At 41.1% G+C, this 23,934-nt stretch overlaps 1 protein-coding gene across 2 annotated transcripts in view; it reads right to left on the reverse strand.

The window, feature by feature from the left end:
- The window catches only part of CTNNBIP1 (catenin beta interacting protein 1), a 52,437-nt gene that overhangs the window by 11,151 nt on the left and 17,352 nt on the right, over window positions 1-23,934 (reverse strand). For both annotated transcript variants that reach the window (XM_034753374.1, XM_034753375.1), the window contains exons 2-4: window positions 20,567-20,663; window positions 14,463-14,584; window positions 13,321-13,411 (exon numbers count right to left, since the gene is read on the reverse strand). In XM_034753374.1, the coding sequence (XP_034609265.1) occupies window positions 13,321-13,411; window positions 14,463-14,558 (187 nt within the window). In that variant the 5' untranslated portion in view covers window positions 14,559-14,584; window positions 20,567-20,663. The remainder of the gene's footprint in view (window positions 1-13,320; window positions 13,412-14,462; window positions 14,585-20,566; window positions 20,664-23,934) is intronic.

Genomic DNA, 23,934 nt, shown 5'->3' on the forward strand with positions numbered 1-23,934 from the left:
AATAATTTATCTGACAGGCTGTGAAATCTGAAGCTGTATGTCCATGTTCGGCCATGAGCACACAACTATCCAGGGCTTAAATTCTCAGAGTATTTCCTGGAGCCCCCCATACCCCACCCCCATTAGGAGCTCCAGGCTTCAGCTGCAGGGGCGGGGATCTCAGGGCTTCAGCCCTGAAGGAAACAGGGGGTGCTGGGGCTTGGGGCTTCAGCCACGCAGGGTGTGCCGGGGCTACTGCAGGTTTGAAAATATTTACCGGCGCTCCGCTCTGGACGTCTCCGGCTGAATTTAAACCTCGTAACTATCCCACCTTACTGTGAAACTGATTGTTTCTCACAATGGGTTCAGGTTTCTAGACAGCCTCAGGCCTAATCAGTTCCAACACACAATTGTGCCCTCTGGCTGCTGTACTTCATATGCTGGTTTGACATTCATAAAGAGCTTTATAGTTTATTGCCTTTAATAATGATTCAAATGGACTCAGAGGACTCTCCAAAGCCTAGGTTTCCATTCCAAAAACTGCTGTATGGCCTTAACCTCTCTGCCTCAGTTTCTTAATCTGTAATATGGGAAGAACTCGGGGGGGGGGAGGGTTGAGGCTTAATGAGTATTTCTAAGCACTTTGAGATCCATGTTTTAAAGTAACTATAAATGGCAAAATACTGTTCAATCCCACAAAGTTCTCATTTCAGTTTCATTCAACTCTGTCTAGGTATTCTGCCACTGGGTTTAATGGAGTTTATGGCGGAATACGGGCCTGAGGCCCTGCATGTCAAAACAGGGAGACAAGGTGAATGAGGTAATATCTTTTACTGGACTAACTTCTGTTGAGGAAAGAGACAAGCTTTTGAGCTTACAGAACTTTTTTAGTCCAGACCTGAAGAAGAGCTCTGTGTAATTATAAGCTCAAAAGCTTGTCTCTTTCCACAACAAAAGTTGGTCCAATAATAGGTATTGCCTCACTCAACTTGCCTCTCTAATATTCTGGGACCAACACAGCTACAACACTGCAAACAATAGTAAAAGCATGGTAAGGCACCGAGGTGCAGCGGGCAGACCTTGTTCATTAGCAAGACCTTATCAGAGACCTGACAGAACCAGACTCAAATTATGCTCAGGAGCAAACACAAGATACCCATACTGGAGGAAGCCTATTAAAAGATGGTGATCTCCCCAGAATCAGCCCACAGTTGTGGAGCTAGAGGGAGAGAGAGGCAACAACAACAATGAAAGAAGGAAAAACATGTAAAACTGCATCTCTATGTATGTTTTCTAAATCATTTAGGTTTGTCCTTAGACTGAGTCTGGTAGTTAATCTAGGAATGAAGAGTTCTGACATGTAGGTCCCAGTTGTGTGAGACAGCTGTGGTCCCCTATGGCAAGTCACTTCAACCCCCTATGCCCTGTTTACCCCTCTGAAACAGAGACCTACTTCCTGGGGGAGGTGTGTGTGCGCCAAGCACTTTGAGTTTCTTGGATGGAAGGCAGTACTGAAGTGTCAACTACTAGATCTGTTTCCTCAACATATGCTCACAGCCTTCACATATTCGCAGTGGAGATGAGCAGCAGATGCTGCACTTCACAGAGATATGCAACTCACCCTCACAAAGGCAGTATTGGTGGTGTCACTCAGAAGGAGCAAGGGCAAGAGACAACTCCTGAACCCTGCGACTCTGGGCATAGTCCCAGACTGTGAGGAGGGGCTCCCCATCAAGGTGGAGGGGGGGAGGCAGGAAGAGGAGAGAGGAACAAGCTATAATAACTATACTATAAAAAATAACTAACATAAAAACTATTTACAATATCTATTTACAGGCTAGAAGGAAGAAGCTGCAGAAATCTGTATACAGAGGATTCCAACTCAGGCCTTGCAGTGGTAAAAAGGAACTGGAGCAGTATCGGCCTGCACCACCTCTTACGCCCTCTGTCTGGAGCATGAGGAGAGCAACTGCACTTGTGTGGGCCAAAGGACACTACATGTTAATCTCCAGACTCTAATGGCACACATGCATATCCATATGTGAAGTACACATCAGGACCAGCACTTGAAGAACGCATCCTTCCTAAAGAGGGACAGCTAGCGTATATGCAATAGAACTGGAGTGGACCCTGTCATGAGATCTTTCACCCTTCACAACCTGCTTATGGAGCATTAGACTGTATGAAGATACTACAGCAGAAAGTTTGGGTACACTTGCCCAGGGAAAGTTCATACCATACCTGCATTCTTAGAAGGGACAGCAGTGTTTGTTGAAGTCCACTCCACCCACAACACAACAAGTTTGCAAAGCAGCCTGTATTCACATACCATGACAAGTATCTCTAGAGAATGGAGCAAGGGCTTCCATATAGTATGAGGACAACAAGGCTTAGAAGTCTTAGTGAACAGACCCTCAGCCCCAAACTAACTTGGCTCTCACAATGGACGTTTTCTTTGACGTGAAAAAACCCCAACACAGAGTTTTCAAAGTTAAGATGTACCTTTGCCAAAAGCCTGTGATCCAAACAATAGGGTCCTGAACCATATTTACATTGAGCACATCCTTCATTAGGCATTTACACTTCCAGTAATTAAGGTATATCAAACAATGGAAAGGTACATACTCAGACTTGACCTTCCAGTTCCTGCTCATGCAACCCCTCTCTTCAAGACCCTCCAGAGTCCTTGGCCACTCATTCCTGCCTTCAAATACAAACTCATATTATGAATCTGTATTTGAGGGTAGGAATATAAGCGTCAGAGCCCTGTTCCATGTCCCACCCTCCCACTCCCAAAACCACCCTCATCAAACAAGACTGGACATTCAGAACCTTTATCAACAAAAGTTTTTCAGGGCCGAGGTAGGTGTATGCACCCCCATTACTTTATTTTTAAAATGTTTTCTTATACACATTGGTTGATAGCCCTAATATTTAAACACTACCCCTAAATAACATATATTCTACGTTAAGATGCACTAGTGATAAGTCTCCCCCTTATTAACTTTCCAAATAGATTGCTGCAATAGTGTTAAAATCCCAGTTTCAAAATTGAACCCAAAGAAAGATACCCTGCTGGCTGGCAGGAGTTGTTGCAATTGCAGATACATGCCTATTACAGCAGCCTCTGCTTTCCCAGCCACATCAGTAAAGAGACAGGAGATTGTCATTTTCACTCAGACTGCTGACACATAAGAATAGAAGTGGCAGGGAGAGAGGATGGATGGAACCAGAATGGCAAAATATCCTGTCCACATATGTGGTTGGGTACCATCTCCAGCATCTTGCACAGTTTGCAGGTTCTCACTCAGTGATGGTACTTGGATTTAACACCATTGCAGCACTTAATTTGGAAGATTACTAGCTGGTGGGAAGACGGAGTAATTTCTTAAACAAAATCTAATGTAGGTGGCAAAGGAGGAGGAGGAAATTTGGCACTTTGTGGGCCAGTCATCTGTGACAGCATCTTTTCCCAGCACTCTGGAACCTCAGTTTGTTCAGCTGAATACGGAAACATCTCTGTTTTGATTATATGAATTCATTTGGCCCTTTAAAAGGCAGGCAAAACATGCCCTAAAACACAAATAAAATTACTTGAAGGTCAAGCAACTAGTGAATGAAGCCGAACTGTAGGGAAGGCTGCAGGCAGCCACTGAGCTCAACACTCTCCAGCAAGTGGATCTGCTACTCAGTGGGAATCAGTTTCAAAGAAGAGATAGCAAAAAGACTGACAAAGAACATTGTTAAGTGGACTGTCCTTCAGCACAGGAAACTCCACCTTAGCAAGGTTTACCTGAGTTGTTCATCTTTGCTGTGTGACTCATAAGTGATGCATGGTAAATTGTTCTAGTGAGACACAAGCTGTGTCTACATTAGAAAGTAAGCTCTACTAGAGAGTCCACTCAATATGACACTCCTCCGGCCCTATAAATCACGAATATGATTAGGCTGCTGTCACAGACCCCTTCAGGATGAGTCAGTCATACTTTCTGTATCATGTGTTGTGTAATGTGGTTCAGCCCTGTCAATAACAGAAGCCAAAACACTGTCCAGACATTCAGTTGAGTCAGAAATACGAAGCTTGCATTTTAAAAAGTGATACAAAAGTGTATTTAACACTTTACAACATCTAATGAGCTATTTCAAGTATCTTTTCAGTAACAAATCTATTCCCCTTTGCCCTGAATGCTTTGCAACCACAAGGAAACTAAGCCACCTAAGGAGCTTTTAGGGATTAAAGGGTTAAATATCTCAAGCAGCTTACTTGAAGGATGCAGAACTGGAAAAAGAAGTCTCTCTCCTTGGCTCAAAGCCTTTACACATCCTCTTCTCCTGTCTCCGTCACCTACTCTCAAAGACCTTTCAACGTTTAGCCCTTTCCCTAAATCCCAGGTCTGGCACCCTAATACTCAACTTTATAGAAGGAATAGACTCAGACAAGCTATGTGTGTACAGAAAGAGAAAAGCACTCAGTTGAAGAGATGCTCTAGCCAACAACTCCATCCCTCCTCAGCAACTACCCCAAATCTCATGGCAATAATCTCTTCTCCTCAATTTACACTGTGGGTTTATTTTTAATACCCTAACACCCAGATAGTGTGTCTAACCCAGCCAGTGTGTGTTTGCAGCTCAGCTCTGTCCTCCCCAAGGGACCTGCTTTCTTTAAGAAGAGCATGGCATTCCTGTTGCTATAGGAACAGTGGTGTAGTCCCCAAGGCCTTAGAAGTTAAATCCAGGTACTGTACTTACTAGCTATACAGCTTCTGTTTTCCAGTTCAACCACACAGCAGTAGCCAAGCACAATTTAAAAACAAAATTTGCTAAGAAAAGGGAAATACTGTATTTTTTACAAGGATATGTTTAGCTGAACACTTCACTGCAAGATACATTTGAAGAGTGATGGAGATTTGGTGGAAAGCCATCAACTCACAAATTCAAACACAAGAAGCTTACAGTCTGAATTGCTTTAGTATTTGCTGCAGTGGGGGGAGAGGGACTAGTGTGGAATAGATCAAAACAGATAACTTAGAAGAGGGAGACCAACATCCCTCCTAAGCATGTATTTATGGATGGAAATTACTTAGTTCCTTAGATCTTTCAGGACTTCTGAGCCCATGAAGAAAAACCTTGAGACTTAGTTACAAAATGTTTTGGAGTGGTGAAAGAGGAATAATGTACACTTATAAAAACTCTACACTAATGGCGCCAACATTATATGGTTACAACACTGTTACAGCTGCATTTAGTACCGTAACTGTAGAATACTGCAGTCTTTTTTTCTCATTAATGTAAATGGTGAGGGGTGGGGAGGGGGAGACATGAAGCTCAAAAAAGTTTAGTCTCTTTCACCTAGTCAGGGAGTAGAGAACTCTGGTGCTTTCATAAAAGTCATACTTGTTTTTCCTGATAAGAGACATCTCATCCCATAGTTCCATCCCTTCCACTAATACTTCACCTCTCCCTAGCACCTTTCAAAAATACTTCACAGACATTAGTTATACCTCACAACACGCCTATGAAATAATTCTTCCTTATCATATTTTACAGATAGGCAGAGTGATTTTAAGGAACTTGCCCAAGGGTCAGAGCAGTCAGTGGTAGAGCTGAGGCTAGAACTCAGATGCGTGTGGACTCTCAGTCCTGTACTCTAACCAGTAATAGCCACTGGTCCATGTTAAGGAAGCAGCACCTGGAGAGATGTGCTGCAATTACAGTCAAGATTTTGATGAGGAGTTTGCAGGAAATAGCCTCCTCTATGACCCCTGTCTTGTAGGGGACTGTCTCAGAGCTTGCTCCCTCACCCTAGATTCTCTTTGCAAGTGGTCCCACACTTTTATGTCAATTCACCCATGGCGTCCTTTATTTACACCTTATGCAGCTTCATATCCCATCACCAAGCTTCAACATACCCCCTAGTCACAAGATGAGACGGTGGGGAGAGAGGTCTCACGTCTGAGATCCTGGGCTTCTTTGCCCTTCCTTCCAGGCTCCGCCTCTCCTTGTCTCTCTTTTAACCGTCCCCAGCTGACAAGCCGAATCCCTTTGTTACCTGGTTAATCATCCGGTTCTAATAAATTATCTCCCAATTTTGGCCATGTGGGGGTGCTTGTCAAAGTGCACAGAGTGGTGAGCTAGCCCTAGACTACTCTCACTCCAGCACAAGGACTGAAATACGGAACTCTAATCTGATTGCTAGAATTCATCACACCCACAGCTACCTTTATAAAACTGTTTGCTATATCCAGGCACATTTTATTTGTTCATAGCATTCATTACTGTAAATGTATGAATAATCAAGTCAGTATTATCAGTTGCATGCTATTTGGTTTGACATTTGCTAGAGTAACAAGGGTGGTATATCACAGATCATTGGAACAAGTTCATTGCCTGACTTGCACAGAGAAATACAACAACACAGAATCAAACTAAACTTGAGGCTTGCACAATTTCCTGTCAAGAAAGCAAAATTCACCCTTATAGCACATTCCTTCAGAGGCATCTCAGGGGAGCAGCAATCACAAATGTAAAATGAGGTACATGATTAAGCCTAGAACAGGAGTTTGTAAGTTTTATAAATGGATAGTTTTTGGAAAGCAGAGTGAGCGATATAAGCGCACTAGATTTTGATCTGTTTTTCCCCCTTGGAATACAAGAGCAAACTGCAGAAAAAATTCTGAGTCTATTCCTTTGGGGCTAGCTTTTAAATACATAGTATTATAGGAATTTTAAGGTGTTTCTTGATTACAGTTGGAGATTATTAGTGTCTATTTCTGACAGATCATGTAATCCCCTGAAGCCTTTTCCCGACTATCAAGGTTGTAATTTAAACTTCAGTTTTTATTACTGGTGGCTCATTGGAGATTTATGACTGGAACAATTTTGTATTCAGCAGGGCTTACTCCCTCTGAAGCACCGTCTTGATGCTGCAAGTAAACATCACACAAGACTAGATACCCTGGTTGTAGAGTGATTCTCAGTAGACACAAAAATAGCCTCGCTCAAATAGGCTGACAGGTCCTTATTAAGAAAGCTACCAAGGAACACAAGAAAAGGAAGACCTCAGTGGTCTTGTCTCAGGTGAACCTATGGCAACCAAGCTAGCTGGCATTGGTTTATAGGCAATTAAAGAATTTCTTCTTTTCATGCCCCTTGGTGCCTTACTTTTGTTCTTGACATCTTGATTTTGTGCTAAATGAGTGCTCATTTGGTTCTTTTCATCCATCCCTTTTGTTTTAATGCCTTCCTGATTAGTCTAGCCAGCCTGTCGCCCCAGCAAACTGGTTCCCCCTTCTACTGAGATGAAGGGCATCCAAACTGTACAGCCCTCTGTCCCCACAGGGCAACTAATGTTCCACAAAACTAACACCCTCTACCCTTACACCATTTACACAGTCAAAGGTTCACTTCCAGAATCTTCTGTCTTCACTCGTGGGATAGGAAGGATTTCTAAGAAGATCGCTTGGACTTTCCACTTCTTCAGCATACTTTTGAGTTTTCTGAAGTAATCTAATTTACAAGTATCAGAGGGGTAGCCGTGTTAGTCTGGATTTGTAAAAAGCAACAGAGTCCTGTGGCACCTTTAAGACTAACAGATGTATTGGAGCATAATGCCCACAAAAGCTTATGCTCCAATACATCTGTTAGTCTTAAAGGTGCCACATGACTCTCTGCTGCTAATTTACAAGGTATCACCTGAAGCCAGTTCTTCCCATTCTTCTTAGCACAGATCCTGCACAAGGTTCTTCTGTCTTCCGTGGATGGGGAGAGCTCTCCTCTTGGGCATGTTTGATAGTCTTGCATCCTGGACTGAGCAGCCATCCTCAAGCAGAGGCTGGACCCCTTTCATAAAAGGTTTGGCCATAAAGTGTTCTCTCTCTCTCACCACATTACATTTCTGGATCCTTATAATTCCATTTGTTGGAAAGAGATTTTCTTGCTCTGCAGAGTGAATTCCATTGCATAATCTCTACTTGCTGTAAAAAAATACTCACCTGACAGGGGAAAAATTTAAGGCTCCAGGATTGCAGTTGGGTGAGAAAATAGGTGCTTCCACTTTCATTGGCATTAGAATTGTGTGGGAAGTTGATCTAAATCTTTTATTGGTATCATAGTTACAAATCTAACGACGAACAAAATTAAGCCTTAGGATCCCATATTTATTCTCCCTGAATGTCTAATGCTGTGTGTGCTTAGTTTACAAGCTCAAGCAAGGTGGTTTTAACTGCCAGCTTAATATGTATCATGATCTTTTCTTTCTGCTTGATATCCCCATCACTAAGATCTGGAAGGAAACAGACTTCAGTTGGCAATTTGTGGAGTATGAGGTGATAGAACAGAAAGCAGTTAACTTATGTATCTGTATTGGTTCTGCATGCAGTGCTGGCAGCAAAGTGCACATGGGGTTGATATCAATTCCCCTTCCAATTAAACAAGTCTTGACCACATCAAACCAGAACCATGCTTGTTACAACAATGGTTGACTACAGTCCTCTTAGCACGTCTTGATTTGAGAGGACAAAGTGTTTTAAGATTGTCACATGAAAGGCAGAATACAAGTACAATTTTAACAGTTTATTCCATTTTGCATTACTGGATTATACTGTACACAAACTAGATATTAGGACAGGTATTAAATTCTTGTCTTTTTTTAAAATAAAGTATCATTCAGGACTTAAGAACTTCTAATCTCAATATCCTCTGTTTTTTGACCTCGGGAGAATTACTTACCTCTCTGCCTCCACTGCATGACAGCTAAAATGGGGATCTTTTCTGCCCTGCTTCACAAGCATGAAGAGATTTAGTTAATGTCTGTACAACATTTGAAGAGTCATATCTCCAAGGGAAATAGGCAGAAGGGAGGAAGAACCAGGAGTTTGTCTCAAACCTCTAAGAACAACATGCCTGTTGGCAAGTTCAGCTCTCACAAATTCCAACTATGGTACATAATTCTACAGCATGCTTAGGTTAGAGATGCAAATAGTTTTGTATAACACTAAAGGTCTGCTTCTCTGGTTCTATTGCATCATCTAGAATGATAAGACTCCTGTTGCTTTTAACACATTGCTCCATATGCTGGGGAGAAGTTGGGCCATGAATTCCAACCCCTTCTGGTCTGTCTGCTGGGAGAAGGAGATGGTACAGATGGTATAGGACAATTCAGGTTGAGAGGTACCTTTCTTCTGTCCTATTGCTAGAAGAAGAAATCAGGACTTCCACTTGGCTGCCAAATCTTTGTAGGTGGGCCCAAAAATTTACATACTTTTTCCTAAATAAAAACTTTTTGCTTGTGCTTTGAAAAAGGCTGAAAAAACACATGACAAGGAAGATCCCATAAAAGAGAAGAGAAGGAGGAGAACTGAAGAAAGAAATTCCTTTAAGAAGTTTTGAAGAATAAATTACAATTTAAGTACCTCACTGTGTGTCTAGAATAGAAGTTTTCAGCAAGAGATACTGCCATCTAGTGGAGAGGGAGCTTCCCTCAAGATGTTAGATTTTAAGTAAGCCATTAGTGTCGTTGGGATTTGTATCAATTTATTTTTGAAGCCATAGTGAACTCTTCCTTTTTCCAGCAACACTAAACATGACAACAGGAGATAAATATGTCTGATGTGACTTCTGGCAAATCCATCACAACTGACATGTACCCTTAAAATAATACCACAGAAGAAACAAAGGCCAACGTTGTGGTAACATACTTAAGTGCGATAGTTTAACTGGAGAAATTCATTCTGGGATGGTCGAAGTCTAGACCAATAAATTTTACAACACGCATGCCAATATGATAGATTAGAGCTCCCTCTTTGTTCCTCAAAGCAAATGAGAGTTGGTTAGGACGCCTGATTTACTTAACTCCTATTCTCCGTACTACTCACTTTTACTTAACCTCATCATGTTCAAATTTGCCATGCTAGTGAGCCATTATCTCTCCCTTTATTTTGTTTTCTCCTATTAAAAGGTGGATTTCTCTGGCTGTGGTCAGGTTTCCAAAAGCTGAAGGGGAAAACTGGTCAGGTGGATTTGATCTTCAAAGATAGAACTGGCTCTCATTTGATCACAGTGATTACCAGTGGGGAGGAATTTACTTCCAGGAGAGAAGGGCTATGGCCAGAGATTCCTGGGACTCAGCAGGAAGTATAAAGGAGGTTAGCTGCAAAGAAGTCAGTAGTTATCTGTTCCAACATGGGACAGAGGTTTAATGCAATGAAGTAATTGCTGGTCTTTTTTGTTTTGTTTTGTTAAAGAATGAACATGCAGATTTAAAACTGAAGAGCAAGTTTATGCAGGTTGTGTTTGGAATTGTTTTCTAAGTGACTTAATTATATTAAATGTCTGTTTGATTCTATATTAAAATCTGGGCTTTCTGGTAACAGGGCTCATCAACAACTTCCACATCAAACCCAGATCTCATAATATGAACTTAGTTGAGCCAGTGCAGAACCCTTCAAAAGGAGTGCTGGAGAATGAGGCAGTGAGATACAGAACAGATTTATGGTCTGGGTTTAGACAACTACACCAGTGCCAGACAATTTCCCTCCCACCAAAACTCTGATAAAGATTCAAGAGACCAAGAGCCAGCCCCATACCCAGTGACTAAACAAAAAAATAAGGCAACCTGACCATCCAAATAAGATTACACACAGTTCATCACCAAATGAAAACACCACAAGGAATAGTTTAGCATATATCAAAATAAATATGGAAGTTTTACTGCAACGTGTTCCTCTCCATCATCATCATCATGTTTCACAGTTCTTCATGGAAACAGGGAAATAGTTTAATGTAATCTAGAAACTTATTGAATCGTAATGTGCAATATACATTAAAACAGCTCTAACATGAAGCATGGGGACCATTTCACCTGTCTGGGCCCTCAAAACTAATAGCCATATTAGTCTATTGCATAAGAAATACTGTGCAATAGGGTATCCTAGCTCTTTTAAGAAGATCCTAGCTCTTTTGCCACACAGAACTACAGAAATACAATATGGAACCCAATCAGATAAGAAGATTTCTCATACTGCTCAGCATTCAACCTCACTCTGCTGGCTCTGAGTTACCTGAAGAGTCTTATAATGGACTCCTGTATTGACCAACATTTTACTCCGCTCACATATTCGGGTAAATGGGAAGGGCAGAGTTGATGCTAAACGACTCCAATTTATTCTGTGTGAGCCCTCACTTCAGTGTGATCAAATATCTGCTTGCAGGTACATTAATTAAAGCATCACAAGCGATAGGAATGCATTGTGTGGGTTAGAAATCTATTTCTACTTTTCCATTTTATTTTCACTTATACAACAGCCAAACAGTTTGGAGAACAGAGAAAACTACTGAATCCCATGTTCCTCTAACTACAAAATTATATAAAAGCACTGTTCCATTTAAGAATAAACCTCAACATTAAATTATTCATCTTCCCAGTACCCCCTTCTAAAGGGTTTCCTATACCCGTTTTTATATTTATATGCACTACTGTAATCGAAGACCACTGTGTTAGTTATTAGATAAAACACAACTAAAAGGGGGCCCACATCCCAAACAATTTATCTGTTTTTCTAGACACACCTTAGCTTATTTACTTTTTATACACTTATTGTTTGACTTTGTTTAATCAGTTTCCTGCTGATACTCTTGTATAAGTGCCATGCTGCTGTGTTTGAGTCTGCATCACTACAGGAAAACTTTAAAAACTTCTTTAGTGGGAAATTTAACTTAAAAAGTCATGAAGTATTTCCATTCATTATTGTTCTGTGACCATCCTTCACCCCCTTTTTTTCTGGAGTAGGCAGGAGAAGAGAAGCACGACCATTCTGGGCATACACTACTTGACACTGTCAATTTAAAGGGAAAATCTTTCCGCAAGATTATTACCACCAGAGAAGTCTGCGCATGACTTTGAGAAAGGTGAAATGGTCAGTGAGAGAAGGCAATTCACGATGTGCTAGCACTTCCTTAGGAAAGGGGATGAACACAGAAGCATTGAGCTCACATTCTGGTAGGGTATCTCCTTTCTATCTTTCCAGAAAGCAGGACTGCAGTTTGTGCACTTTAACACCTATAACATAGTCCACAGATCAGTCCCAGCTAGAGAGATAGTGACAAAATTCAGACCACAGCTAGCGCAGGCAGATGAGCCACAGCATGTATGGTAAATGCAGATGCAGAGATGTTGGGTGCACCACACATACCTGGAATTCAACCATGGCCTCAAAAAAACAAAAACAAATACAGTTATAAGAATGAACAGAAGATACTGGGCGGTCATGGCTCTCAGTCAATTTGGGAGAATTTGGCCTTCAGTGTTCTAAGTGGTCATGAATAATATTGACAGAGACAAGGTGGGTGAGGTAATATCTTTTATTGAACCAACTTCTGTTGGTGAAAGAGACAAGCTTTTGAGATCTAGAGAGCTCTCCGACAGGTGTCACCTTATCTCTCTCCTATCCTGGGACCAACACTGCAATGAACAATACTATTTATTATAAAACTGCTCATCCTAAAAGATCCCAAATACATCCAGGATTCACATCACTCATCACTGAGATGCAGCCACCTGTTTAACAGTGCATGGTAACACTCCTCCACAGTTTAGGTCAGAAAATGAACTGTGTATTTCTCAGACTACAAGAAGGATTTATGTAGGTTGGAATGTAATTACCCAAATACAGGTACCTAACTCAATGCTTACCGAGATTATGCTCAAAGATTAAGTAGACATTAGAAGCCTGGCAGGCACAGGGCAAATGAATCCACCAGGATATGCAGATCATGACCAGTGTCATGAATGACAAGCAAAATGTGACAGTTCTTTCCATGACAGCAAAGATCATTCAGCTCTTGCCTCTTCAGAGAATGAAGATGTACCAAATTATGACAATGGCCAGTTTTCTGTGGGCTGTAAACCACTTCAGCAGTTCTTATCAATTCAAGTGACATCTCCCTTATTTGAGACCAAGTCAGATCACTTATCTACCAATTAATAGAGAGACCTAGGGAGATAGATGCATGCTTTTTCTAATGGTCGATCATTGTATCCGAATTAAGGTTTCCTTTTTGTTCAACATGTACATCGTCCAAAAATATGCATCAGACCAAAATGCCTCAGGAACAGCATCAGCTGGAAATGAGTTAAAACTAGTTTCAGGTACTATACCTCCCCTCTACGAAGTAGTTTTGCCAATTTGGGCGGGGGGGGGAGTGAGGGGGGACTTACAGTCATTTTTCTTTTTTTAAAGAAAGGTTTTTCTTTCCAGTGTTGCTGTGTGAAAGCCCTATACAAACAGGAAAAACTGCTGCACAGATTGAAAGCACTGGTAAATCTTCCCCTTTGCTGGTACTCACCCTGATCAATAGAGTGCTGAGGAAGCTGGCTAAGTTGGCTATTCACTACACCTGCATATGTCCGCAAGAATTCCTCTTCACTGGCAGTCAACTGGAAATGTGCAAAAAAAGGAAGGATGAATAGCAGGAAACAGACTATTGACAAATACCACTGCCTTCCCCATATCAGTCCATGTACAATTTAAATTTAATTCATTTAAAGCATCTAACTCCAATTGGACCCAACTCTTCCTTTGCTACCATATTCTGATTTTTCAGAGTCTTACACTTCAAAAGCAGAGAGTATCAATCCCACAACCCATACTCACTGAAAAGTGGACTATCACAAGGATGGATGGAGTGACTTTTCCTTTCCTCAATGTCTCCAGATTTATATCCTCACTGTGCAAATCTAAATGAGGTTAATTGTACAGTATACCTGAAAGCATTTTCTGATCTCTAGTATGAGTACCCTATTACTGCTGATGACATGCAAGAGGGAAAGAACTTAGCTTGAATGTTAGAGCCCAAGGAAAATTTATGGGGCTGCACTTAGAGACTTCTTTTTATTTGTTAACGGAATGAATTGTACATAGAAATCAGTGGGACCCAATCAATACAGAATCCTACAATTCATATTTTAAAAAACCAATTTTTAAGATTTTTAACATCTTTTTTTAATCAGAACCAGTTCATCTACAATTTTTAATTTTACAAAGACTATATGAATTCCCTGAAAAATTATGAAAACTATAAACCCATTTATACAAACTTGGGTGTATGAGCCATATCTATATTCACTGCAGCCCTGCTATTCTAGTGCTAGAATCAGTGATCTCTACCTGCACTTAGATCTTGGGTCAATGATGGAAAAACCCCTTCTGCTGCTGTAAAACTGTCTCTCCACTATGGGATTATGCTGGCATAGTTACAATGCCATAGCTACGCTGCTATTGTCCCCGTAGTATAGACATGACCAAAATGTGTCCTGCAAAAGTGAATTCCAGAACAAGTGGCCCCTCCACCCATCTTAAAAGAATTTAACAGAGTTTAACCCTGGGGACAGGGAATGGGAACATCCCAGTTGGTCACAAATTCCATGATGGGGTGGAAGTAGGAGGTGGTTAAGTTCTGATACTTTTTCAGGACTCCATTAAACTTACATTTGATCCCATCTTCCTAAGCATGAGCAGAACTCTCACTTTCTGCTGGATGTACATCTCCTCCGGACTCTTCCCGGGGACGCCCTCACGGTTCATTCCCCTCCTCCCAGCTCCTGGGACTCCTGCAGATGTAAAGAAACCAGAATGAAGTGAACTGATAGTTATGGTTTGATATGCATAACTGGAGAGTTCTATTTCCAAAACACCTATTTTTCACCATAGGCCAAAATACTTCATGAGTTGGTTTGACAACTAGGCTGGGATGGCTTGGTAATCTAACTTCTGACAGGCAAAAAGAGGCCCGAGTCACTCCACTGTAAAAAACAAACCAGACAGTGGATTTGGAAAATAAACCCATCACAAGTCTGGCAGCAGGAGCTGGCTGAGCAGAGTTTGCACCTCCATAACACTTGAGCCATTGAGTGTGGTTGGGGAAGGGCACAGAGTAGCCATGTATCCCCTCACACCACGTACATGGGATTAAATTATACAGGCAGAGACACCATGATAGAAAAAGGCTCATCTACTGACCTCATGACAGAGGGCTCAACCCTGCAAGATTCTGGGCATCTCCATCTCATTTTCTTCAAAAAGTTGAGAATGCTCAGCAGGTCACAGGACTGAGCCTTAAGTATGAAACTCAAACACACCACCACATTGCTGATCATGTCAATATCAGTTCACTTAGCACGTGTCATGACTTTAAATCTAAGGGGAGAAGATAGGATTCAAGAAAAATTGAAAGAATCATCTCTAATACCAATTGATTTAACTTCACCTGCCTATAGACTTTTTTGTAATAACCATGACTAAAGGTGGAGACAGGATGCAGCGCGTACATCATTCAAGTTTATTTAGCTCTACAGTCAAACATAAGTCAGGTGAAATTTATTCCCCAAGTCATTTTCCCTATTTCTGTTCTTATAATCTGAAAAAAATCCATACATAATCCTTCTTTATAAATTTCTAAAACTGATGTGTTGCTTTTTAGTAGGAAGTGGAATACCTTAAAATTTCCTTCCCAATATTACTTAATTGTTTATGTTTTCTGTCAGAAGGAAGCGTTTTATGGAAATAGCAGTTGGAGATTTATATCCACCATGTATGCCCACAGTAGCACTTCATTTTATTGCAGGAGTAGGTTGAAATTGCTTAAATCCCATAATCTGGTACTTTTACCAACCCACAGAGTAAATGTTTTCAATTATAATCCACTATTACTATGAATACACACACTGCATACCAGTTCATTCAGAGTCAAGGTTCAATAAATTCTTAAGTACAAGTTGTTTTGAAAATTAAGATGCTTCACACAATATTCACTCATGAAACAGACTAGCAAACTAACAGCTACTGTGCACTGGCTCCAGACCTGTGCATCACAGAAACTTAATCCCCACCAGGGAATTCCTTCATGGAGATGTAAGCCTGGTATTGCTCCACACTGCACATCTAGCAGACAGGTCCCCAGTACTACCTTCTGCAGTTAGTTTTCACTCTCTAAATTCGGCCTGTGCTGAGTTGTCAGCCTTGTGATTCCTGGCAGGTTTCAGTAATCCAGGGAACACATCAGATTCATCAAGGCACTACTGCTAAAGAATTTGGAGCACCAGGTTTAGACAAGCTTTTTTATTTTAATTTTTTCTAAAGCAAGTCAGACCTCTCCTTTTCTCCTTAATTATAACTTTTAAAGAGAAAAAATAATTAGGATGTGGAAAGAGTTCAGGTTATATATTGGCATTCCTGGATGACTCAGTAATTATTCAAACTTAAGCAGTAGCTGTAATGGAGAAACCTCACCACCCACTTTATTTCAGTACTGCCAAGGTGCCAGTGAAATGCAGGCCTGAGATTTAACTATAATTTCAACAACACTACTTGAAAAAGTTCCCAGCGAGAGGTTCTGCATTGTGCTGATTTTGATGTAGAAGGCTATATTTGAAAACCAGCAACTGGTAAATATGCAATGTTGACTTCATTTATAATTGAGTTAACAGATGATTTGGGGAGGGCAGAAAAACACACACAATCCAATGACATCAAAAAATTATAATTTCTTCTCTTAAAAAGGTGGAATAGTTTTTCCATTCAAAATGTCAGTAACTTTATACTGAAATGCCACACATTCCACTGTTCTGAACTGTGAAAAGAAAGTGAACAACGGAGAATAAATAAGCATGTGATGAGACAGGCAATCTAATTAAAGCATTTATAATAATTAACTGATCCATATGACACTGAAAAAACTGTGCAAGTGGTTCTGAATCACTCTCCACTGCACAGCTGTGCAAAGAGGTGAATTTAACACTAGTGAAAGGTGCTGGATTGGCAGCCAAGGAGATTCAATCCTATTTATCCTGTAAAAAAAAAGCAGACAGCAGCAGCACAAGTTTCTCCCACTTTATCCCACCTAGACGCCCAATCTGGATGGACTGTTATCTGCAGTGTGCATCAAACACTGCACAGGTAAGATCTGTACTGCATGACCCATAATGGGCTTCACACAGTCTTCTGCTCTTCATACTTCTAGAACTCTAAGAACCCCACCTTGAAATTTTTTTGCCCCATTCCTTTCTCCTTCATTTTGTATTTATGGTTGAAAAGCTCTATTAAAAGGAAGGGTTTTGCAGAGAGTTGAAGTTGTAGAATAGCACGAGACAGCTGACACTCATTTTTGCTGTCCCAGCTTTTACAATCTGCACCAGTCAGTCATACTATAAGGCCACCAGAGCTAACAGCAGTGCAGCTGAGCAATGGCACAAATTAAGAATCAACATACCTGCTGCCTAACTATTAAATTCAAGCCATTAGGATTCAGTTACAAGTAATAAATAAAGACAGAACTGCAGTCATTTGAGGACTGGAAAGCACACCTGAAATAATCATTGGGGAGATCACAATACTTTAGCCTACAAACTAACATGATTTTGAAACAAGTCTGATCTTCACATCATTGATCTTAAAAAGTATGGATGTGGGATAGCTTTGGAAATCCATGGATGACATCTTAACTGGCTAGGCTGAGATTCAGAACCAAATGCCATCATTAACTGCTGTACCCTTCTATTAATTCACTTTTTTAAAAACATTCTGGAAACATTTCACATACCCACATTTCTTTTCTCTTCTCCTGGTTACAGATTTTGGACCATTTTTGTAAAAGGCTTCACTATGCACTTTGACATTTGAACCATACAGATTCTCAGCAGGTTAGATTTCAGAATACTGTGCTTGGCTTTATGGATGCCATGTTAGTTTAAAGGGCTATCAAACACATCCATCTACCAGTGCAGCCAGTACAGGAACAAGCATCAATAGACTGACTGGTTCAGAATCCAGAGACAAGGCCCTAATGTGGGTCAGTAGTTTGAGAAGGGAAAAGCAAGCAAGTCCTTCAAAGGATCAACATGGGGCCAATTTCATTCACTTCATACACCAATAACCTGGAAGACGATGACAGAGCAAGCTTGTAGCAGGTCAGTACAGAAAGAGGTTTCATTTACCCAGGGTGTCAAGTGTCCTTTCATAATCTGAACCCCTGAATGGGTAAATCAGATGTTTCAGTGGGGCAGAAAGCAAGAAATCCTCCAAAAATTAAAGGAGTTTAATCTCCCCACAAAAGCCTAAAAATGCCAAGAAATGCTAACACTCAAGCATATTAAATGTGGATAAAATTATACCAATTATCTACCAGTAGGTGGCACAAACATCCAGGGAGACGCCACTTCTGCCCCACTCTCCCACCTAGAGAAATCCCCCCACACTTCAACAGTTTATCTTTAACCATGGAAGGGTGACAACTCCTCTTCACTTTACCCCAACCTGAGAGAGGACAAAGGAAACAAAACAGGGAGAAAAAAATAGAATAGGATGAAAAGGAAGGAGATGATTGAAGAGAAACAGGAAGAAGGTTGAGGGGAATGGGGAGAATGAGGAGAAAAACACACTAAGATCAAGGACAAAAACCAAGAGAATTGTTGGGAATACACCATTTCAAACTTCTGAATTTAGAATTAAAACATTCTCTATGTTTGCAGCAGAGAAATTGAGTTGGTTTGATACCAAGGACTAAAAAGAAGTGTAGAAAAAACACTTCCAACCCAATGCCATAAATGAGTTTTCCCACTCACAAGTGCTTGTGCTGGAGTAATTATAAACAATCGCACCCCCAACTTTTAAGACTCCAAAAAGTCAGAACTGAATCAAAGGTAAACAATCTAACAGTGTTATCTCTAGATTTGTTCTGCACTTGAGAGACCATTTACACAGTAGAGCATGTCACTTAACTCGCCTCAAAAAGGTAAAAAAATATAGAATTGAAAAAGCATCAAAAGTGATAAAAGGGAAAAACTAAACAGAGCCTGGTTTAGCAACAACCAAGCATGTGTGAGAACGGTGCCCGAACACAATATCCATTTTATCTAAGCCAAGAGAGGAATTGTTTAAGGTGAGCCATGAGGGCATATTGAAGAGTCATGGGATGAAACTGAGCAAATGAAAATTTAAGCGGAGTATCAAAAAAGATCTCTCAGCAATGAGATCTATTAGGTCATGACAACACTGAGGAAAAAAAAGATGCATTTTTACAAGACAGCTAATGCTGTAAAAGCCTAGTGTAGGCAAGGCACTAGGATTTTATCTTGATGTAATTGGCTGAGATACCTAAATTAGAATTTTACAAAGTGTGAGCTCTCATGTTATTCATTGCTCTTCAATGGACTTATTTTCTGTGGAGATGCAAGTTTGGGACTCCATAACAGAACTTTTACTAAAGAAATTTCAGTAATTCTGTTAGTCCAGTATTTTAGATATTAGCCCTCTTAGGTTTTTTTATTTTCATAAAGTAATTGTGCTGTTGTTCTTTTAAATAAAAAGCAACTGTTTCTCTAGTAGTACAACTGACTTTATGTTTAACAATAGGGAGCAATTCTGACTCTGCCTGACAACGCTGCCTGGATGAATCTTAACTATAGCCATATCTAATACTTTCCATTATAAGACCCTTTTTTCAGTTGCTTATAAATGTGTCAAATTTTAGACATTCATGCCAAAGTTTTCCATGCCAGCTATTTGCCTAATTCTGATTTTTTTTTTAAAGTATCAGCTAAAATTGTTGAGCCATTTCCAAGAATGAGGTTAGAAGAAAATATGTTGTTTTGCCTATTAAAATACTTACAACTATTTCATCGAGAAGTTGTAGTGCCTTCAAGCATTGGAGCAGTGACTTGAAATTTGGCAGGGGATTGCCCAGTGTTAGGGATGTGCCTTTTGTTGTCCCCATGAAATGTGGCCAAATTTGGACCAAGTTATAAGCTCCTGAAAATCACAGTGTGCACATGCTTAGAATGGCTTGTTAAGAGTTTGACAGCTAAGTTTCCTTAAGATTTTTGTCTTTGCTGAGCATGCTCCATCCCCACACAGCTCTTATGCATCAACCAAATTGTGCAAGCACTACTCCACTCCCTCTACCCAGAGTAACAAAGTATTCTCCATTCTTGGGCTGCAGGGGCTGAGCAGGTTTTTTCCTGGATCTGTTCCCTCTTGGCTGCTAGGGCCTGCTTTGGTGCTGGGCACTGGAACTAAGACTAGGAAGACAGTCATTGTGCTCTTTTCCCTGTCCACCCTCCTGAGCTGTGCTGCCCATGCAGTGTGGTGAAGGAAGAAGCTGCCTGACTTGAATGCAGGGAAATCAGAAGCTAAAGGGGAAACAGAGCAGGAGCTGGAGAGACAGGGGGCACATACACAGGAGCAGAGAGTTTATATCAACTAGAGCACACTCCCCTTAAGAACCTGGAATCGAACCCATGTTTCTCACATCAGGATTCCTTTGTTTTTAATAAATAAGTTGTGACTCCAACTGGCCAACTGTCTCTCATCTTATTCTAGTGGCTGGTCCACAGTGAATAACTACACCACCAGTTATTCTGTTAACTCAAGTGGCAGACAGGGAGAGGGCTGTGCTTTGGGTCTAAAGATCCCAAACTTGCTGATGAACCATGTGGGAGTCAATAGGGTTCAACATGATGGAATTTCCCCCCACCCCCTATCCCAGGTTCCCTTTTTAAAAATCTAAGGATATTGCATACAAAACAAATACAACTTACCTGCTTTAAAAAAAACCGAACCACACAAGATCAGATAACCCAAGTGCTCAGTCCTGATTAACGATCACAACTGGAAAAAAAGGGGAACGAAAATGCCCTGTGAAGATAAAATATTAAAGAGAAATATATAAACTGAAAAACAGCAATACAATTAACTTTTTTTCAATCAGTCTTATACCATTGCATCTAGCCAATGTTTGTAAAACTGAAGACAGGCTACGTGAAGCAGAAATCTGTATAATACTCCTTATGTATTATTTCAGTAAGTGATTAAAGATGAAAATCAATCACTAACTACATTCCTGGTGGAATTCTGCATCACTGTTGATCAGAATACACTCAAATCTTGCTTTCTTTGGGAGTTGGGGGAGGTTTCAACATAAAACCCGTCTCTTTGGACAAGCAAGTAAAAGTGCAGCAGAACAACCAGGTGTAACCTCCTCTGGGTAAAAACAAGCATGATTCATCACTTAAAAATTCAGGGTGGGGTAGAAAAATATAATGCTTATGGCCAAAATTTATGTTTTCAATTATGCATATGGCATCTGAATATAGCACTTAAATGATTAATTAAAAACCCCTGCTTCTTTTTACACTGTAATTAATGTTTCAAAAAGAAATTTTAAACATTGGCTAGTCACATACTGATTACATTTTTTGACTGATCAAGATGTGGGTATTTCTAAACCAATTTTATAATTATCATTAGGAACTAGAGGTTGAGTAGGTTCCCTAACGGACAATCACTGGTCACCAGGAGTCCACACACATCAGGGCTAGCTCAAGTGAGATTACTGGTCATCAAACCTTTCCCATAATATGGCACAACGGTGTGAGTAGCTTCTGCTCAGGACAGCTCCACAACTTGAAGCATGTCAATCATTACCATACAAAGGGCCAGGTTTTAATTAAAACTCTGATTAGAAGAGCCAATTTGTACACACCTGGTCCTGCACTCCCCACCTAAATGAAACCTCCAGCATGGAGACCAGGGTTCTTGATTAAGTGTAGAGATACACACTTGTAATTTTCAATCAGGAGGTGAAGGCAAAATTGGAGTAGCTCAGAGTTTCTCCTAGTCAGTGCCCTGCACCATTCCATGCTGGGAGACGGCCAAGCCTGGAATGCCTGAGATCTCCTGAACCATTATACCAACTTTGTCCAAGAGAGACCAAGGCTGAAATTACTACAAGCTTCACCCACAGCACTCTACAATGGCTCCTACTAGGAAGAGCTGGGAGTGGAGGAGCTATACCAACTGCTTTAAAAGCCATTCATTGCACCTCTCCAGAAGAGAGAAAGTGTCTGTTATGAAAGGACTATTTAAGCCTTACCTTCCTCCTTCACTAATTAGTTCCCACTTTTCTTACCCCCTAAAATGCAATACAGCCCAATGACCCATCACCTACAGCACTGACAACAGAACCATTTACAGTAACTGCTCTTTTCATTTTTATAGACTTCAAAGGCATCCCACCCTCCATCATTACATACACATGGAACTGTGGGAACTCCTTCCTTCAAAAAGAGATTAAAGCACAGGAACTAACCACTTCTGAAGTGCACTAATTTCTATTAACAGCCAACAATAGCACTCTCACACTTACCATTAAAATGCCAGACCCTTCCAAAAAAGCTTTAAGTAATGGCAATCTATCTATGCATATAAGCCCCATTTATCAAACAATCCATTATCAAGTAACTCAGAAAAGAGAACATTTTCCTGGCCAGGCATTGTAGTTACCATCTCACAAACTACAAATCCCACCTGAACTCAACTGCAGATTGAAATTTGGTCTGGGTAAAAATTACAGCACAGCTAGTCAGAAAACCATGGAGACCAGCTTTCAGAACAAGTATACTAAGTTTACAACTCAGAAGCAGCAGCACTGTGCAAGTGATACAATCCTGGTTAGTTTCACTTTGTCACTCCCTGCTGGGGTTCTCTCCATTGCACCATGAACCCCTTCCAACAACAAAAATTACTACATGATCCCAGGAGGGGGGACAAAAGGTTGAGCTTGCCCAAGCCCCACCATCCCGGGCGGAAGGAACGGGGGGAGGGGGAGCGAGGGGGGGGGCAGAAGGGGCCAAAGCCAAAATCCAAGCTGTGCCAGGCGGGGGGGTGGGGGACGGACCAAAGTTGAAGCCTAAGGGCTTTAGCCCCAGGCAGGGGGGCCTGTAGCCCATCCAGGACTGAAGCTGAAGCCTGAGCCGTGCCGCCCAGGGCTGAAGCCCTTGAGCTTCGGTCCCAGGCAGTGGGGCTCAGGCTTTGGCTTTGGCCCTGGCCCCGGCACCGCGCGATGGGATTCAGGCTTCGGTCCCCAGTAAGTCTAATGCCAGCCCTGTTGACCCCATTAAAATGGGGTCCCAACCCAGTTTGAGAACCGCTGAGCTAGAGAGGTTGGGGTAAGTGCTCTGTAAATAATCAGCACTTCTTCTGCAAAGGGCACAGGGTGACTGGAATAGATAAACTGGGATTTCACTGTCCTTTAAGAGGTGGGATGGAGACACTAAGTCCCAAGAGGTCCACTGACTAGTCCAAGATCACATAGCAACTCATGGTAGAGCCACAAATAGAACCCAGGTACCCTAAGTTCCTGCTCTAGCCACTGGACCATGCTGCCTCTCACATTTTTTTAAACTAAGAATCCTGAGTGATGATCTTTAATGGACCCTAAGAAATATGATCTAAAAATACTCTGCAACAGGATATTTTGGGGGTGGGCAGGAAGATGACAACTGAGGTCCAAAATATGAGAGAGCACGCTTAGCTAAACAGCTGAGGAACAGCTGAGCTACCATCAGAGCACGTAGCTTTGCTCACCATCTTAAATGTTCCAGTAGATCCAACTGATCCACAAGGTTGGGTAATTATTTGGTTCAATTAAGAATACTAGCTCAGAACTATGCTATTTTACTTTTTTTGTGGGTCAGCAGACATGTGCAGATTGGGAAAGGTCAGAAGGCTGTGCATTCTGCTCCAAGTCTATTCTAATTACTTGACCCTATGGATAGGTCTATAAACACATGACAACTGCTTCAGTTAACAGATTAAATACTTTGAGGGTTCATCTAGGTTCATCCCCCTCCACAGAAGCATCTCTGCGATTTCACAGGTACTGAAAACAGCTGTTCAGAGTGTCTTTTTCCAGTCAACATCCCTTTTAAGGCAAGCTTCTAATTTCTCTTTGGCTGAAAGAGATCCATCCAAAGCCTCATTCTTACTATATGCTACTGCAGGTGTGGATAAGAGTAATCAAATGCATTGAATTTCATTGCCAATAGAATGTGGAAGAGAATACAGCCATTTTTCTGGTTTACACACACAATTCCTCTACCCCCAAGCTTACTCATATGTTTCCAAG

This window comes from Trachemys scripta, chromosome 19 (genome assembly GCF_013100865.1).
Source record: "Trachemys scripta elegans isolate TJP31775 chromosome 19, CAS_Tse_1.0, whole genome shotgun sequence".
Classification (NCBI taxonomy): Eukaryota; Metazoa; Chordata; order Testudines; family Emydidae; genus Trachemys; species Trachemys scripta.